Source organism: Eptatretus burgeri, chromosome 7 (assembly GCF_056783735.1).
Source record: "Eptatretus burgeri isolate ZD-2024b chromosome 7, Ebu_testis_v1, whole genome shotgun sequence".
Classification (NCBI taxonomy): domain Eukaryota; kingdom Metazoa; phylum Chordata; class Myxini; order Myxiniformes; family Myxinidae; genus Eptatretus; species Eptatretus burgeri.
The window spans coordinates 29,339,621-29,360,093 of record NC_140967.1 but is presented as its reverse complement, the minus strand read 5'-3'; the positions used below and the strand labels follow the sequence as shown (position 1 = coordinate 29,360,093).

General features: G+C 42.9%; 1 protein-coding gene across 6 annotated transcripts in view; it reads right to left on the bottom strand.

Moving 5' to 3' along the window:
- Positions 1-100: 100 nt before the first annotated feature.
- LOC147022913 (receptor-interacting serine/threonine-protein kinase 2-like) overlaps positions 101-20,473 on the bottom strand; it is a 66,018-nt gene continuing 45,645 nt past the window's right edge. For 5 of the 6 annotated variants that reach the window (XM_085887875.1, XM_085887876.1, XM_085887877.1 and 2 more), the window contains 4 exons: positions 16,576-16,646; positions 15,220-15,306; positions 2,492-2,627; positions 101-1,985 (listed from right to left, as the gene is read on the bottom strand). In XM_085887875.1, the coding sequence (XP_085744001.1) occupies positions 1,078-1,985; positions 2,492-2,627; positions 15,220-15,306; positions 16,576-16,646 (1,202 nt within the window). In that variant the 3' untranslated portion in view covers positions 101-1,077. The remainder of the gene's footprint in view (positions 1,986-2,491; positions 2,628-15,219; positions 15,307-16,575; positions 16,647-20,473) is intronic. The other variant, XM_085887873.1, reaches the window with a different exon arrangement.

Genomic DNA, 20,473 nt, shown 5'->3' with positions numbered 1-20,473 from the left:
CGTCATGCTAGAAAATGTACCAATGATCCTTATAGGAGCTCGAGAGTTTCCGATAAAAAACGGAATATAATACTACTGGAAACACAAAACACGAAATTGCTTCATACTTCAGGATGCCAGGTTTATGTACAAAAGTATAGTCCAATATGCCATAAAATAACTGTGATCAAAAGGAATTGCACCAATTGCCAAAGACAACAAAATAAATAAACTACATCCTTTTCTGTACAAAAGCATTTTTCAATCCCCACTCCTTGTTTATAGTAGTCATTTACTGTGAACAAACCGGGGTCATCCTTGCATTTGTCATGCTGTGTTGTCCACCAAAATGGCCCACAAATAAGCCTTCAGTATTTTTTCCTCTCTCTCCCTCCCTCCCTTTAGTGGCAAAATAAATGTATCAACAATCTGTATAATGGACTGCACAAAGCAAGATACCATGCAGCAAAGCAACTGAGAGAATGAGAACATGAGGTCGTTTGATTCCAGCACATCGGCTTTTCAGAACTGCAGAGCTGACAATGTAGAACAAAATAACAATAATTTCATTTTTAACATATTACCATACTCTGAACTATAAATTGCAGTTTTGTTTTTTTTTACACTTTTGCTCCCTGAGGTATCCACTTCAGAACTGCTATTAGTACAAAATGAATGAGCTTCTGCCGTATGGATACAGCATATACCGGACAGCAGGGAGTTTGTTGTTTGGCGTAAACACATTAAAAACACTATAAATGACTGGATCATCTGTGGAAAGCCACTCTCCAAACTGAGTCTCAGACCAAAGTTCATAATTTATATAAGAGTAACGAGTCAATTGCAAGAAGTGTCCAGCAAACAGTAAATGCTCCATCAGGCCAAGAACCTAGAATCAGCATTTTTACAACAATGGCAGAAGTTTTTTTTCCCACAGTGTTGGCACCAGTGCATGCAGCATCCTTTCACTGGGGAAGGAATGGTAACTTTTGGTGTCAAACAGCCCCAGCTGTGGATGGTATACCAAACAACTGACGTGACATCGGAATATGGGGTGGTGGGGGAAGAATACGCGATCGACACATGCACACACTTAGGTCACCGAGGAGACACAGAGGACGACAATGTTTGCGACAGAGGAGTCACAAAATTACTTTTCAAAACTTGTGCTACGACGTTGGCCGCCTTATCTCCAAGACACTGGCAGATGTCTAACAAAGCACGCACACGTGCCATTCGAGTCTGTTCAGCACAAATCTTCTCGTAGTTCTCAATCTCGAGTAGCCCGTTGGCCCGCATGCGATCGAGTGCTTTGTTGAGGATGGCCGGCGTGGTCGTTTCCACGAGGCTTTCTCGCCAAAGCTGAAGCCAGCACGAGGCTACAGAATCGACTGCATGGATGTTCTTACAATGTAAGCAGCGTACCGTGCTTTGCTTTATGATGCTGTTATCTTGGTGCTGCAATACCGATTTTGTAGTTTCCACAGCGATGTTAGAAGATGTATCATTCAAATGGGCCTTGCCTTTACTTAGTTTGGTACAACACGATGGAAACTGCTCATCATTTCTTGAGGAAAGAGCCAAAGGCACATTTCTGTTGGGTATAGCTGAACAATGCAAAACCTCGGGTCCTTCAGGCAATGTCATGCCAGAATAAGCAGCAGCTTTTGTTGTTACATTTGAGAGAACAGGATTGATGTGATTTTCACAATGTGGCACTTGAAAGGGATGAGCGAGGGACGAAACGCGCAGTGCACGTTTCATATCGGATGTTGCAGAGTTCAACTTCGCTTGGAGCAATAACTGGGATGTTTTAGCAGCACCAGCAGTGGATAGTGGAAGCTGCGGGGTTGTCTGTAATCGAGGAGGTACCCGAAACACTTTCTGAACTTCATCAGGCACCACGTGTTCTTCCTGTGTTTCTTGATCCGTCTCAATTTTGTGCAAGGGAGTTGGCGTTGCTGAAGCCCGTGACGGGATGTTGCAAATCTTGCTTTCAGAATTGCCTGGAAATCGGCACCAAAAAGGGGGAAGAATGCATTAGGTTTGTTGTTTTGTTACACACAAGATTTGCAATGGTGTTAAGCTCTGTTAAGCTCAAATCAGAGGTTTGTAACAAGTCCCACTGAAGTACACTCCAAGTAAGTAGAGTGAAACAAATTGAACTAGAAGGGCACTCGGTCGAGCGCACACCCCCCACACCGAGAACAATACCTGATCCACGAGAACATATTGGGCCCAATACATTTTTGAGATATCATGCTATACGTCGTTTTTGGCTGTCTCAATGGTGAAGAATCACTTTTAAAATTAAATAATTCTCGTATCAAGATCCGCAATTGGATCTCCACCAAAATCGAATCAGTTCGTCCTTGTCACACACCCAATCTGCCCACCAAGTTTCATCAGGATCAGTCCACAACATTTTGAGATATCCTGCACACAGAGACAGACAGACAGAGAGTGGTGAAAACATAACATCCTTCACCTTCGGTGGTGGAGGTAATAATACCTGGAATGTTCAGAATCAAAGGGACTTGTTCTCGGTCATTGATTCGAGACTGTGGAAGAGTGTTTGACGTTATCGAATGAAATGTATTTCCGGCCTCGTTGGCATTCTCCAAGCCTCCAGCAGCTTGTGTTGGGCACTGGAAAAACAGAAAAGCAATTGTTAGGGGCCAGTGAATACTTTTTCAGGAATATGTATATGTATATATATAGGGTGTCCCAAAAAATATACAACTTTTAAAATGCTTCGTTTGATCCGAAAAAAGCAGTAATTTTGTCACTAATGCTTCATTTCTTTTTGCAGAGACCCTGAAGTTTATTTTGATACCAAGAAAGCGCCGGAAAAATGCCAAGACTGACCGTACAACAACGGACTAAAATTGTTGAACTTTGGCACCAGACGAAAAGTGTCATACAGGTGCGACGTCTTTACTCGAGACATTTCGGTATCCACTTGCGCCATGCACCAAACTTTCGGACAATAAAGTGCACCATCGCAAAGTTTACCAATGTGGGAACCATCTGTGACCTTCACAAGGGTCACAGTGGTCAGAAGAGGACAGGTCATAGTGAAGAAAATGTGGAAATGGTGAGACAGGCGGTCGTTCAGAGTCCAAAAAAATCGATTCGACGACTTTCTGCCGAGACAAACATTCATAAGAGCACCGTTCAGAGGATCCTTCGCCAAGACATTCCTGCCTTTCCATACAAAATTCAAACGGAAACGGTGTTTACTGATCAACAGAAACGCAAACGACTCGACTTTGCAAATTGGTTCTCAGGAAAGTTGGAGGAAGATGCAGACTTCCTCAAAAAACTTCACATGACGGACGAATGCCATGCTCACTTGTCCGGGGAGGTAAACAAGCAAAACTTTCGGTACTGGGGAACTGAAAATCCTGGTAATGAATCAACTGAACCGGTGCCTCGATCTGTTCTCAAAGTCACCACGTGGGTGGCGGTTGGTTGGTATGGGATAATTGGTCCATACTTCTTTGAAGATGACCAGGGACGCACTTGCACGGAAACCAGAGGAACTATCGCGAAATGATTCAGGAATTCTATCTGCCTGAGCTACGTACTCAGGCCCGTAGGAGAAACAACCTGATCCAGATGAGAACCCAGTGGTTCCAGCAGGATGGGGGCACCGCCCCATACAGCCAGGGAAACAAGGCGTTTTCTCAACCAACATTTTGAGGGCCGCTTTATCTCCCTCTACGAAGACGTTGAGTGGATTCCCCTGACCTTACTCCTCCACACTTCTTGTGGGGGTATCTCAAGGACAGGATCTATGGAAACCCTAGGCCTCAGACTCTTGATCAGCTGAAGGAAAACATCCACCGATAAATCCAGAACATTCCTCAGGAAACGTTTCCCAAAGTGATGGAGAACATGACAACGCGTTTGCAGGCAGTGATCGGACAACGTGGAGCCTACGTCGAACATGTGGTCGAAAAGAAAACGACAATTCTATATCAAAATTTAAATTTTGGTGGCAATTTTGACATTGGTACAATAAACTTCAACCTTTCAGCTTTCTATCCAGCCATATATCTTTTTTTAAAATATATGTTATGACCATACTCTTTTCAGATGAAAAGTTGAATTTTTTGGGGGATACCCTGTATGTATGTATATGTATGTATGTATATGTATGTATATGTATATATATATATATATATATATATATATATATATATATATATATATATATATATATATATATATATATATATATATATATATATATATATATATATTGTGGGCCGGGGACCGGTGGCGAGAACGACCGCAAGGTGGGGAAAGTTACGTCGTCTCCCACCAGACTCCCCGGAATTGTAGGCCGTCGCTACTGATAATTCCGCGAGCCGGCGGGTTGCTGAACCGACCGTGGAACACCAATACCTCCACCACGTAGCGTAGGGTCTTTTTGTTTAGAACCAATTTACCTAATTAACTACGCAGTGTCGTCTATCGGGGAACCATGCCCTCGGCACGTCTTGCTCCAACCGGGTCACTCTACCGACTGCGGTAGAGTTCCAACTACGGTTCCGGGGGCAGTCGAGCGGAACTGCCAAAGCCAGACCGGCTAGGATGTGCAGATTAACGGGAACAAAGACCCGGCTAAAACTCAGATCTGAACCATGCTAGACCAATGAAAGAAAGGACGGAAACGAACTGGGAACATTTCTGCAGTAATTTATTTACAATAAAGAAGACGCAGAGAAAGACGTATCGCAGAATATACTGGTGTGATTTTACAATGTCAAAAACACTTATACAGTTTCTACTTACAAGACAAGCCCGCACACTCAGATGATTTATTAAAAGACCCCCGCAGCCAGAGAGGGAGAGACGAGCTGGGGGTCTCAGTTCGTTTGGGGACCTGCACGTTGAAGGGAGGGGGTGCTCTTCGGTGCGGCACCTGCTAATGGTCGTGCGGCTCGGCCCACAGTCACACGTGTGGGGCTCGTGCCCGTGGAGGAACCCAAGCGGAGCAGTCGGAGTCCCAGGGCGGAGATCAGGGTCGCGGACGGGACCCAGGAAAACTCCAACGAACGCAAGCAAAATGCAGAATTCCAGCTCAAAACCGCACGACGCACACCAACCATCTCAACTCCTCCAAAGAAACTTTTACTCTTGAGACTCCTCTCCACAGAACTCCTCCTCCAAGAGACTTACTCAGAACCAACGACCGAACCCCCTCAGAACTCTCCGCTGAGGATGGCATCGTAACTTTTATGGACTTCCCCGAACGGGGCGGGGGCTCGGTGGAACAGACGTCACTGTCTGCCCTTTCTGGGTGGGGTTTCAGCCATGCCTGAAAACTCCGCCCCCACTCCACACGTGCCCATATTCATTAAAAAGAAGTTACAACGTCTGTGGAAGCCGAGAAGGCACTGCCAGAGATTCTGCCTCGGACAGTGAGTCGCCGATTAGGCAAGTGAAGGACTTGTTCAGTGGTGTTGTCGCTTTGTCTGTTGGATGATCGTTGGATATTTGTTGGATGGTGGTTAGATGGTTTGTTGGATGGTTCGTTGGATGATCGTTACATGGTTTGTTGGATGGTTCGTTGGATGTAATAACCTACCTAAAAGGACATCGCAACACACACCTTTGATTCTCCCACGAGACAAAAGGAAGGGACCTGTCTCACATGTACTTAACGGAATAACTGACCTTTGGGACATCTGTATGTTTGAATGCATATGGTTTCCAGATCCGTAACAATCTATATATATATATATATATATATATATATATATATATATATATATATATATATATATATATATATATATATATATATATATATATATATATATATGTATATTGTTGCGGCCACGGGTACCGAGACACCAGTTTGTCACTCAAGGGGTTTAAACCACGTTTGTCCTCGGAAGAGCCGGACCTGGGGCCACCACTCACAATTAACGATGTGGTGCGGTGGGTTGTTTTAGAACCACGAACGCCACCCAGTTAACCACGAATTCCAGTGTTCACCATCTAATTATGCGGTTTAACTAGAGGTCACGTGGTTACCTGAATGGGGAGCGCGCCCTGGGCAAAGCACCAATATGATCTCAATTAGATCTTAATTAGGGCGGCCGAGCGTTTTAACCGCTGGTGCGTGCCGACTATTTTTGGTCAAATCTGTGGTAATTACCTCCCAGTCTATCTAGGTTCGGACAATGCTAGACCAATGGAAGGAAAGGAAAAACATGGACAGGTTGGAAGTCAATAAATAATTTATTAATAAATAAATAAAAAGAACTTTTTATTTCCTGAGGTAAATAAGTGAATAAATTCCAAAGCAATCGAAATGAAGAATTAATCAGGCAATTTCTATCGAAATGGCAGGAAAGAGACAGAGTGCAGATGCTTATCAGGGGTCGACTTACTTATAACTAAACACAGACAAGAATACCAAGCAGATCATTCGGGGGGGAGAGGGAGAAGTGTCGTCTCGATCACCAGAGAGAAGTTGTCCGTCAAGTGGAAACGTCGTGAAATGTGTATGCGTGTCTTGTCCGTCGCCAGCACCCAGCCGTGCCAGCAACCTTGAACGCCAGTCGACGTCTGGTGGGCACCGAGATCATCCGTCGCGGGTTTAGACCCTGGTGCTGTGACACGGGCAGCTCACACTTCATGAAACTGGTGACGTCCAGTGACCCACACAGGTGACGTCCAGTGACCAGTGGATGTCCGTTGGTGACTGACCCGTGCCTCACTCGTCGGCGCTGCTCACACCCAAACGCGTACCACATTCTTCCTTGCTCAAGCACTGGAAAGGACGAACTGACTGACGAATTGTCCCGTTGTTGGCGCTGGTCAGACACCCACACGCTCACTCGCTTGCTTGCTCACTTCTTCCCTCTTGCGCTTGCCCGCTTCCTCGCTTACTTTCTCCCTTCTCTCGCTTTCTTTCTGGAATAGACCTCCAATTCTTTATATATATGTGGCCCATCTCAGCGGCACAGAGTCCCCCCCAACTCGCCCCGCCCCACTTGCGCACTGTTACCATGATGTGGGGGAAAAATTTATATTAATGTATTTTAAATTGCAACAAATGGAGTTTCAGAAATGTAACTTCTATGCTGCAAATTGAATTGGCTGTCATTTCTGGCCAAAAGACTTTTGCCCTAAATGATAAGAAATGTGTTGTTCTGGAGCAGAGTGACCGAGCTGATAAATGAACCTTTGCTTAGAAAATGTACGAAGTGGCTTTTTGTCTAAAGGACACGTCTACAGTCTGGGTGAATATCCCCCAACCTCTCTCTCATGAAAGTATAAAATGCTTTGAAATCTAAAAGTTTGGAGTACGAGCACGTGAGGAAGTATAGTTTCTCAGTGGCTCGTACTCCTTGGAACTGACCAAGTACCAAGTTAGAATAAAACTCTCTGATGTCATGTAGAAGTGAATTGAATCGGGTTGGTCTAACTGTTAACTAAAGTAAGAATAAATGAAATAGAACCAAATAATATTGCAAACAAATGGGGATTTTTAAGTTCATTGTACAAAGGTGAGAAGTGTATGGTGGATAATTAGGAAATAAATTGTTTCACAAGGAAGGATTGTGTGGACATCAGTTTTATCAGTGTCGATAGGGTTTTTTTTGTAGGATTTTATAATCAAATCGGACAAGCGTTAAACTCTGTCTGAAGTCAAATAGGATTCCACAATCGGCCAGTTAGAATCCTTCAGGAGGACAACGATCACAACAAAGTGGGTTTAAAAAATCCACATCAATGACAACCCGGGCTCTTGAAAAAGGGCGGGTCTCGGCGTCCGTGAAAGAAATGTGTGTAAACGTTGCTGAAGAAAAAAACGTGGGCATCAGCGCTCATGACAACCTTTAATTAATGCTGCCGAAATAAATATGTGCATAAATGTGTCTGTCATAAAGAAAAAAGCTTCCCATAAGAGAGGGGATCTATTCTTTACCCTTCTCAACATACCACATTTAAAATCCCACGAAACATGGGGATGGGGCTAATCTGGACATGCATTTAAGGAAATAACTGTCGAAAGGACCTGGATGTGTGGATGTATTCATCAGACCATTTTCTGAAATCCGTAACTATATATATATATATATATATTTATATTTATATAAATATATATATATATATATATATATATATATTTATATTTATATAAATATATATATATATATATATATCTTTATCAAATAATTACAATCTGACAATCTTTGTATTTCCTTGGCATTCTCTTTGCTCAATGTGGTTTGCCTGGAGCATGAGGAAACAACGATGCATCCTTCTGATCTTGCCTTGTATGTTGATCTGGCGATCTGACCTCTGGATCTCAAGGTTTCTCTGCCACGTCCACCTGTGGAATTCTGATGGGTAGTTCAGGTGCCTCATCAGTCTCTGCACCCCATCTCCTTACGTTGCCATCTGTTGTTCGATCATCAATTGATCTATCTCTGGAACACCACTTGTATCCAGATTCCCCATATCAGGAACATTCTGACATTGATACTTCTTCGTGTGTAACATGTTTCCGTCATAAACTCCATCTGGTGACTGTATTGTCACCTTGCTTCCTGTTTTGGAAACCACAGTGTTCGGGTCTGGCAGGAAAGCTATGTCAAGTTTTCTTGGATTCTCTCGTTTCAGCAACACCGTATCTCCCGGCAACACATCTGATTCTTTCGCATGACGTCGATGATCTGCATGCAGCTTCGCTGATCCCTTGTTCTTCGCATCCCGGTCTCGAACCTCATGGGAGCCAACACATCTTTCATCTCCGGCATCTTGGTTCGGATTTTCCTTCCAAATAACAGCTCTGCTGGGCTTTTCCTGTGGTATAGTGTGGTGCTGCCCTGTATGCTGCAACATATGACAACATTGCCTCTTTCCAGTCCCTCCTTTCAGCTTGCGCAATCTTCATACGCTTCTCCAGAGACTGGTTCTGACATTCTACTTCACCGTTTGCCTGTGGCCACTTTGGAGTCACATGATGGTGGTAGATGCCCATAGTGTCCATGAAATCTGTAAATGTCTGAGCAATTAAATGTGTGTGACCCATTGTGTGAATACAGAGTGGCTAGTATTCCATGCCTTGAAAGTGTCTCTGTTAATGCTGCCACCAATTTCTCTGCTGTAGTGGATCTTATGATTACATACTCATAGTAACAACTATAGTAGTTAATCACAACCATTACCAACTTTCCAGATGGTAACGGACCCAATATGTTGACAGCTACATCTTCCCATGAACCCACTGGAAGCAACATACTTCGGACAGGCTCTGGTGGATTTGGTCGACTCACAAGTTGACATCCATGGCAGCCTTTGACACATTTCTCGATGTCTCTTTCCATTCGTGGCCACCAGACTTTTGTCCTCAGGTTCTGTTTGGTACTATCAATTCCCAAATGACCTTCAGGTGCTAACATCACCCGTCTTGGTCTCAACGTCTGTGGCACCACAATCCTACTACCCCTGAGAATGCATTTCCCAAATTGAACATAGCTCATCTCGCATGGCGACACATGCATTGTGTGGGCAGTTCTCCCAATCTCCAGTCTTGATACTCCGTCTGACCTCATCCAACTCTGAATCATGGTCTGACTCTCTCTCTCTCTCTCTCTCTCTCTCTACCTCTTGGGCTGTCATCGCTTTAGGTGCTGAGTGTACTGCCACAAATCATACAAACAATTCAGCTTCCTTCTCTTGTGAAGATTCCTGTCTCTTGTCCACCTCTAATAGTCTTAATAAAGCATCTGCAATATTTGTCTTGCCAGCAATGTGGACCACCTTGTACATATATGGTTGAAGTCTTAGGACCCATCTCTCAATTCTTGCACATGGTTTGGACCTCCATGAATATATCACCTATAATGGCTTATGGTCTATCACCAACTCAAACTCAATGTGAAATACATATATATATATATATATATATATATATATATATATATATATATATATATATATATATATGCATGCATGGAATCGTTCACATGCCCAGACAAGTCCCAACGCCTCCTTTTCTGTCTGCGAATATCTCCGCTCGACATCCGTGAGCGACAGGTTTGCGAACGCAATAATTCTTGGTTCTCCCATTTGTATCTGCACTAACACTGCACCTAATCCCACAGGACTGGCATCTGCAATGACTTTGGTTTGTGCTTTGGTATTGTAATTTTGTGTTTGAGCACTCATCGAATTCGCCTTCAATGCTTGGAGAGCATCTTTTTGTTCCTGGCTAAACACAAATAGCTCGTTCTTCCTTGTCAACTTTCGCAATGGATCTGCTAAGGTAGCAAGGTTTGGAATGAACCTTACACAATAATTCGCAAGACACGAGAAACTTCTCACTTCACTCGCATTCCACGGCTCTCGTGACTCAGCTACTGCTTCCACTTTGTCTTCGGTTGGGTTGATGCCTTCGCTCGTCAGCTTGCGACCCATGAACACCAGCTCTGAAACTCCAAGCTGGCACTTTTTTGCATTCAATCAAACCAGCTCGTCGTAGTTTTCCCCAACACCAACTTCAACCTTTTGTCATGTTCCTCATATGTCACACCATGAACGATAACATCATCAGAGATGTTAGCTGTGCCTGGAATGCCTTGAATCACTTTGTGGATCTCATGTTGGTAAATATCAGGTGCTGCATTGATACCAAATAACAGTCTCCTATACCTGTACAATCCACAGTGTGTAACAAACGTTGTTACATTCCTCGAGTCCACATGCAATTCTCACTGGTGGTACCCCAACTTCAGGTCCAAGATGGAAAACGCTTTACTCGTCTATTAAGGGTATTGGATGGCCTCTCTTACCACTGCTTCGTTCATCCGTCGCATATCAACGCACAGTCTAATATCTCCATTTGGTTTTGGGATCACGACAACCTGACTCACCCAAAATGTCGGTCCCTCCACAGGTTCAATTATGTCCTGTTCAATAAGTTATTGGATCTTTGCTTCAACTTTACTCCGCAATTCAAATGGTGTTCTTCTCACCGGCTGAGCGACTGGTTTAACCTCAGGGTCGATTGTCACTTTAACTTGACAGCCTTGTAGCTTTCCGGCCGCTCTGAAAACCGGCTCAAACACGCGTTTCAGATCTGCCTCGGACATCACCGAGTTTACCGCCAATCCAATGTTTAATATACCCAATGCCAAGGCAGTCTCTTTATTCATCAATGGTTCCCTCTCTTCCTCCATGGCACCACAAATTCCACACTCGTCTTCCTTCCACCAACGCTCACTTTTGCAGTGAAACATCTCACCGTCTGAAGGGGGCACCGTTGAAGTGCACGGTTGCAGCTTCTTTGTGCATTTCCGTGACTTTCATGTTATTTTCTTTTGCTTCATCTCTTCCCACAATGCTCTATCACATTGCTGTCACTTCCAGAATCCACCAGGATCTGTGCATCCACACCACCAATCACTACAGGAACTTTCTCCTGGTGCCAATATCCCTTTACTGTAAAAGCATAGCCATAATCATCAGCATCATCATCGGTTTCTGTTCTTCTCCACTTGATGAACATTTTTGCCACATCTATCGGTTTAACATTTACACTTCCTTGCAAAATGAACCTTTCCCCCACATTTTCCGCATAATTTGCCTTTAGCAGGGCAACTCAAACCCTTCCCACTACATCCCAGATGTCCACATCTGAAGCATTCCTCATCTGTCTCTCTCGGGCAGAACCTGCTCTTTCCTCTCTGGGTAATTTTGTTGACATGACTACCGGAGTTTGACAGAGACTTTCCAGCATGTCCAGCATCCAATTTCATCACCTGAAATTGAGCTTCAACCGTTTCAAACATTGAAGAAATCTTTAGTGTTTCTGCCAAGGTAGGGACGGTCACCTTTCTCAAACAATTTGTATCTCAGGTTGTCGGACCTGCAGTGTTGAACCACTTGGTCCTTGATCTGATTCTCCAGATCCCTCTCGTAGTTGCATCCATCAGAAGCTTGTTTCAAACGCATCACAAACTGTGCCACAGTCTCCCCATCAGTGTGCATCATCTGAAGGAAAACATGGCGCTGAAACGTAGCATCAGTGTTTACAATGTGATGACCATTGAGCGCTTCATAATCCTCCTTTTCTCCAGTATCATGAAGCGTCTTGAAGGTCTCGCTCACTGCTGCACCAGCCTTGAACAATAATCGTGCTCTCCACTGTGCTCTTTGGGCTGGTGACGCTCCATCCAAAAGTAGTCCTCTGCTGTCCGCATACGATTCAAACTCTTCAAGCCAAGGCCACCATCACACACTCACGGTGTTCACGTCACCCGTCGTATCGAATGACTTTATGCCTCGAATAGCAGATAAATCGGTCCTTCCAAATGCCATCTTGACGGAGCACACTTGGTTGACTTTAATCCTCGTCGCCAATGTCACGTCGTCGAGACCAAGAAACACAGAAACCAGCGTTGATTACGGATCACCACTATCGCACGCAGTGCTCGTTTTAATCAGCCATCTTAACCTCCCTTCCGGTTGTTGTTACTGCTCCACAGCATCGTGACAGTACGGTCGAGTTACATGTATTAAAAAGTATCCAAACACAATACAAAGCATTATCATGACACCCGGACCCAAGAGGCGAGTCCTCTCTGGTGACCCAGATATGTGAGCGAAATGTGTGACTCGCCCTCCTCTGCCTCAGATTTAGGGTGGTGGGCTTAGGATCCCAGGATCCTGAATACAAATCCTACTTGGCTGTTGAATTAATACCGGATGGGGTTGACTGCCTGTCATCCTTCTGAGGTCGGCAAAATGAGTGCCAGAATGCTGGTATCCTATGTCGGAGCGGCGACCCGTCCAGGATTGTGCCAAATAGCCAAGGAGACTGCTTAGGCAGCAACAACACTCTGCACAGAGTATGGTCCCAATGGATGGATGGGGTAATGGAGGGATGAGAGAACAGAATGATGGTGTGAAGGAGGAAAGATTGAAAGTAACAGAAGTAGAGGGTGGAAGACATTAGACGGGACAAATAGTCTTAGACAGGACATAGCCACCACATGCCCCCCAAACAGCCCTTTGACAAAGGACCAAGGATCATCTACACAAAGACTAATGGAACTAAAAGGGCACTCGCTCGAGTGCATACCTCCGCCACGCAATGTCTGAACCACGACAACATATCGGGCACAATACATTTTTGAAATATGCTCTTTATCGTTTTTGGCTCTATCTCTCAATGGTGAAGAATCACTTTAATAACTAAATAATTATCGTATCCTGATCCTGATCCTGATCTTCACCAAAATTGAATCAATTATTCCGTGTTGCACACCCAACGTATCCACCAAATTTTGTCAGAATCCCTCCATAACTTTTTGAGATATCCTGCTATATATCATTTTTGGCCCCATCTCTCAATGGTGAAGAATCACTTTTAAAAATTCTAGTTTCCGGATCCGGATGTTCACCAAAGATTAATCCAGGACCAAGGCAGTAAAATTTCGTGATTGTTTAATTTGTTCTGGAATAAATTAATATGAAATATAAAACTGTCCAAAATGTATGAGAACCAAAACGTACGCAATGTAATAGCAGCAGTTTGAGGCAGAATTGGCAAAGGGCTGAAACATCCAGGATTGCCTTTAACATGATCAGATGTTGGAACAGTGGTTCAGTGTCTAGATCAATAATATGTAAATCACTAGCATGACTGCTGGTAACGCCACGGACTGGCAGTGCCGGTCCCCCAGGGAAGAACGGCTGTAGCATGTACCTGTTTATTGCGACCAGGTTTTCTTGAAAATTATGGAATCAATAACCCTCTTTATGGTCAAAAGTACTAATTTAATTAATTACTCACCAACACACACTCCATTTTACAATGATGATGCTCTCCGTGGTCATGAAAATCCTTGATAGTTTATATTTGTATCGGATCTCAAGTGTGTGTTTTTGTTAATTAGCATAACTAATTAATGTGCAACTTTTTGCACTGACGAGTTGTGAATTCTTGATAAATTATTTTTAAACTAAACATTTGCAAAATTTTAGCTACATACCAGAGGTGGGTCACAAAAGTTAAAAAATAAAAAAATAATAAAAATGGACAAATCGCTGTACTCAAAATATATGGGATTTAAACCTGGGAACGACCAGCATCATGAACCACATGCTCAGGTGAGAACGGCCAACAAAATCAACACGATCCCATGAATTGCTTTGTGAACGTGACGATAATAGCAGCCGCGTGATATGTAAATCATTATACAGCAATGATATGAAGAATAGGGGAAGTTATTTTTATTTATTAAAATGTGATATTGCATCCAAAATGCAGTTATGGTGCAGCAATGAAGGAAACAGAGCGGTGGGTAATGTCTTACTGGTAATGGTAATGGTGGGTAATCAGCACAAATTACCTTTGAGCTCCACCAGTGGGAGTGACGTTTCCTCTGGAATAAATTATGATGTAATATTCAACACTTTCAGCACGAGCAAGCAAACCATCCGTCCCCCAGAGTAGTCATATTTTATTACCTCCACCACCGAAGATGGAAGGAGGTTATGTTTTCACCCCTGTCTGTCTGTCTGTCTGTGCACAGGATGATATCTCAATAAGTTGCGGACGGATTCAGATGAAATTTAGTGGGCAGGTTGGGTGTGTGTGACAAGGACGAATCGATTCAATTATGGTGAAGATCCGGATCCGGATCTGACTGGAATTATTTAAGTGATTCTTCACCATTGAGAGATCGGGCTAAACCGATATATAGCACGATATCTCAAAAAGTTGTGTTCGGACGAAACTTGGTGGACACATTGTGTGCGTGGCAAGGAGAAATTAATTCGATTTTGGTGAAGATCAGAATCCGGATACGAGATTTATTTAATTTTTAAAGTGATTCTTCACCATGGAGAGATGGTGCTAAAAACAATATATTTATTTGGCCTGATATGTTCTCTTTGATCAGGCATTGTGTGGCTGACGTATGCGCTTGACCGAGTGCCCTTCAAGTTAAGACTTGTGGCACGATATACGATACACATTTACTTAGATAATTGGGGTGCTCACGCCTCTCTGAAAGCCCAGGACGATGAAACACCCTCACACCTTCCCGGGCACACCCCGAGTTCAGTACAATCAGCAGTCTTCAACTCATTCCGTCCAGCAGTTAGGAGGAATGACCAGCCCTAAATTGGTAATAATGGTCCCTGCATGTTCGGGTCTTACATACGGAGTTACGGCTTACGTACAGCCAGCAAACTCACCGGCTGGCCTTGAATGCTACAAGACATTCGAGGTGAATTAGACAGGTTCAAGGGGATAAGCTCCTCTTGCAATTCTTCAGTACCAACCTGACAAAAACCCGCACACGTACAAATACTGTCAGGTGGAGAGAAACCATGATTGGAAATGAAAAGTTTATAAGGACGAAATAAATAAACATTCCACAAAACAACGATATCACTGCAGTAATCTTGCATGAAAAAAGAAAACAAACATTAAGTACAAAGCATCACGCTAAAATACGCAATTTGGTGTCTGTCTGACCACGATACATTCAATCGTTACTTATCCAATCTCAACCAAACTTGTTAGGGGAGCTAAAGGGCACACGGCGAGGTTGTAGCAACTTCATTTGTCCCCCTCCCCAAGGGGGTTTTCCACCTTGGACAAACCCAATGTTAAGATGTATAGTTAGCTTATCATGGCATTTTTCCATAAACAGTAAACACATATGATTACCTTTTCAAACAGTCGCTACTGTTGTTCAACATGAAAATGGAAGGGAGGAAACCCAAAGTTCTTGAGGCATTATATGCTTATCGCTTCACACACACACACACACACACACACACACACACACACACACACACACACACACACACACACACACACACACACACACACACACAAGAGCCGATTTGACGTGCTAAGCCTCGAGCGAGGTCGCAATGATCTTCAGCAAGTGTGGCATGCAATATTGCCCCTGACACCCTTATGGCCCAATTGTGACCTTTATTCGATGCATAACTGTATTCCTAACGATTTGTGTTTTAAGCTCGCCTGTTCGAAGAACAGAGAGCTATATAGATACCCCCGGCGTGAGCATCAGCGTCAGCGTGAGCGTGAAAATGTTAAAGTTTTTGGTGCAAGTTATTTCCTTTCTAATGTTTTTATCTACCACACTATTTTTTACTGATTACAATATACAAATACATATATTGATTTAAAATTATTTGGATCAGAATTCACTGCAATGCTTAATAAAAAATATTATTAGACTCGTCTTTTAAAAACGATAAATGTATAAACGGGCGAGCATTGGGTGGCTTTGACACCAACTCTCTGGTTTTCTTTGGGTTGAGACGCTCCAAATCCACCTCAACAATGAACAATCGGTGTTCTATGATCCCCATAAAGTGCGAGAGGTGGCTGCATGTTTGAACCCGTCGGGAACGGATTGTACAAGTATCGACAAATACAATCATTTCAGATCAAGTGAAATTTGAATGCATGATTGTACAGCATTAGACAAGGTCTTTATATTCAAAATGTGAGATTCGGGTGTTGATGTTACTACGAGATCATTTGGGAAGGTTAGTGAAGGAGAGTTGCATTACCTCGCGGTGGACCTGCTTAATGGCATCATCTTGGATGACGGAATACATGCATGACAGCTCGGCAACGCATTCTGCAGGAGAAAAAGGCATTTGTTTCTCAGATTCCATATAATATTCTTTGATTCGTTTTATCATCTGTTACTTTCAAAAACATTTCCAAACTTTCTTTTTTTAACATTGTATGTATTTTCAGGAAAAAAATCACTCATCGCAGTATCCCTTGTCCATCTCTCTCGATTCTTTTTGTTTCACTACATGTGGGAAGGTTGCCCAAGATGGGACAGCACCCAACATAAGAAGATGTAATTTGTCTACATAATCAACTAAGGCCACAATTCCTTGGACTTGTAATAAGTCATCATGTTCTTCCATTTTCTTTGAGAGTGTTGAAGAATTCTTCAGCTCTCAAAGTTTGTGAAAATCAGACAATAAAGATGATAACATCGAAAAATTCAATTGTCCTGCCTTAGGTGCCATTCCATTTTGGCTTAAAGGTATGCACACTTCCCTTTGAGTTGCCTCGGTTGGAGTTGCATCTCAAACCGGCTATAAACTGTCACTTGGGTTTAGCAAGCAGAGAGAGTACAGTTCCTCCGATGGACATTGAACTTGAGGACCCGTCTACCAGAACTGGTTGTCGATGGATGTTGAACATACCATGGTGTCTTTCACAATGAGTGAGTGAGTTATTATGCATGGTGGTGGCTCAATGGTTAGGGTGGTGGGCTTGGGATCCTAGGATCTTGAGTTCAAATCTCACTCGGCTGTTGAATTAATACCAGGTGGGGTTGACTCTGCCTGTCATGCTTCCAAGGTCAGCAAAATGAGTGCCAGCTTGCTGGTATCCTGTGTTGGAGTGGCGACCCATTCAGGCTTGTGGCCAATAGCCAAGGAGACTGCTTAGGCAACATCAACGCTCTGCACAGAGTATGGTCCCAATGGATGGATGAATGTAGTGAGTTATTGATAACACCTTGGACAAATTACAAATTCCTGCCAGTCGATCGTCAGTCACAGCCAGGCCATTTTCCAGAAAGACTTTGGCTGGAACCGTTCCTCCCAGGAAACACCACAAATAGGTTGGAATAATCATGGCCATTGAAGAATAAGAAATCACTCCGTTTTATTTATTTTTCATTGGCCTCTCCATTTGCATTTCCGGTAACCTCACCTCCAAAATCTTCATCAAGAAAATCTTTCTCCTGTTTTTATTCACCTTTCTCAATATCCTATAAGTTATAAATTTTCACTCTTCCTTTCCTTCATCACAAACTTCCAGACTAATCATTCTTGTTCTTGCGTATTGCAGCTTGGCTGCCGGGTAGCTATCATTTTGTTGGGGCACGACTATGCCGCTGATGCTGTGCCTCTATACCAGTACACTGTTACTCATTTTGCCAACCTTGGAAGGATAACAGGCTGAGTCAACCCCACCTGGTATTAATTCAGCAGCCAACGGGGCTCGAACTCAGGACCCGAAGACTGAGACAAATCATTGAGCCGTTGCCACTTTCACCCCAAAACATATAAATACATTGGAACGCGACCAGTCTTGTATTAATGGACAAGACTCGGCCTCACTCGAGACAAACTCTACAAGATTAGCCTTGAGTGGGAGGTGAATTTGACATGTGCACGATTCGCGCACACGGGGTTAAACTTTACCATTTCATTTGTGTGCCACCAGTATGGTGTGGTTATTTTTTTTTCCAAAATCAAGTTTCCATGCTTGCAGCATGTCCACATCCCGAATAACCAGTGAGTCAATAAAAATAGAGGTTTTAATTTATAAACTGGGTGGCGACAGAATGAAACGATTACAGGAGAAGAACCCAGCCGGTGACACACTTGGTCGAGAACAAATATGGCTTTCACCTCCTTAACCCAACCTTAATGACACCCACATACACTGGAGAGAACAAGACAATGAAAAGGGAAAGAAAAGATTGAGGGGGGTGGGGTAGTGGACGGGTAGACCTTTTTCAGTGAGGCACTGTAGGTTGCTCCGCTTACACAAAGTGGAAATGATTTGTATTCATGCTAATTTTTGAGCCTACCATATGTATCCTGGCTTTAAGCCTTGAGATGACTCACAAACTATTGACATGTTATTGCAAACCAGGGCAACAAAGATCGAAGATGAGACGAGACAGGCTAAGTGTTTGTCAAAACTTCAACGAAACTTTTCTCCATGTCAATATAAGATATGTTCTGACCAACGAATAAGAGTTCAATCTTTTCTGTAGTGTTCATTGTATATATATATATATATATATATATATATATATATATATATATATATATATATATATATATATATATATATATATATATATATATATATATATATATATACACTGTACTTTGTATGATTGTTGCATTGTACTGTTTGTGCTGTGCTAATTTAAGGCTTTGCAAGTGCGTTACACATCCTCTCAATGATCAAAGAATGTAAAGGATGAAAATCATCACCAAAAAGCATAACAGCGTTCAGGTAAGTAAACTTTATAACACCGAGTATGGTACTGATTGGCAGAAGGAAGAATCTATGCTTCAAGTAGAAATCAATTAATGCAAGTCTGGGGTCTATTAGCCAGTCGACCACTCTTCGATAACAATGAAACATCAACACCAACGATATCTCTGTATACATGTGATATATATATATATAATTATCGACACATTTACCCCACCACCTAAGGTGGAAGGAGGTTATATTTTCACACCTGTCTGTCTGTTTGCTTGCTTGCTTGTGAGCAGGACATCACAAAAGGTTATAGACAGATTTGGACAAAATTTGTTCGACAGGTTGGGTGTTCGATAAGGACGAATTGATTAGATTGTGGTGAAGATCCGGACACTCAAATCTTTTAAGTGATCCTTCACCATTGAGAAAAGGCCAAAAACAATACATGAAAAAAATAAATAAATAAATAAAAGTCAGTGTGTCAGTCAGTCAGTGTGTCTCCTCCATAACCATGAAACTTAGCAGTGCCAAACTTTGCATGAATGAAAACTGGGTGTTTGGGTAAATTTAACTCCCCCTTTAAAAGATAACACAGCTTACCTTCATGAAAGGTTTATCCTTGGTGAGTTCAATTTCACCTTGCATGGGTCTTAGCCACCATTTTGATTTGGTCTACTAAATATGCCTTCCCTTGGAGCAGATCATAGTCTCTGTATCAGAGAGCTCATTACCTATGAATTGCTGTACACATTGCTAATCGCTTGCCAAGCCAGTCGTTCCTTAACCGATGCTTGTAAAGGCCCCGTCACACCTTGATGATTTAGCCAGCGTATGCCTGACGTATGCAAAATTTGGCTAAAACGCTGGCACACGTCAAATACGTTATGGGTAAGTTTGTATACGTTAAGAGCACGCTGGCATACGTCGTAGTGCGCTGGCTTTTTTTTAGTAGTACACTGGCAATACAATATAATTAACAGTACACTACAATATAATTAACAGGCTGCCGCTCAACTATTTAAATCATAACCGCACTAGTAATTGAAGTGTCAACATCACCGTCATACCGAAGAAAAAAAAAACCCATGGAGTCTGGAACACTGACGCTAACCATTACCTCGACTTGTTTCGCCTTATGAGTAACGTGTGATGACGTGTGTCAACGATCGTGTACCGTGCCTACAACTTATGCCAGCGTATGCGGAATGTGTGTCATACGTCGAGCACGTTGAGAAATTTTCAACATGCTGAAAATTTCTCGACGTACTCGGCGTATGACGACGTATGCCAGAAAACTACGACGTATGCCAGCATGCTCTGAACGTATACAAAACTTACCCATAACGTATTTGACGTGTGCCAGCTTGGTTCGGCAAATTTTTCATACGTCGGCATACGCTGGCTAAAACGTTGAGGTGTGACAGCGGCTTC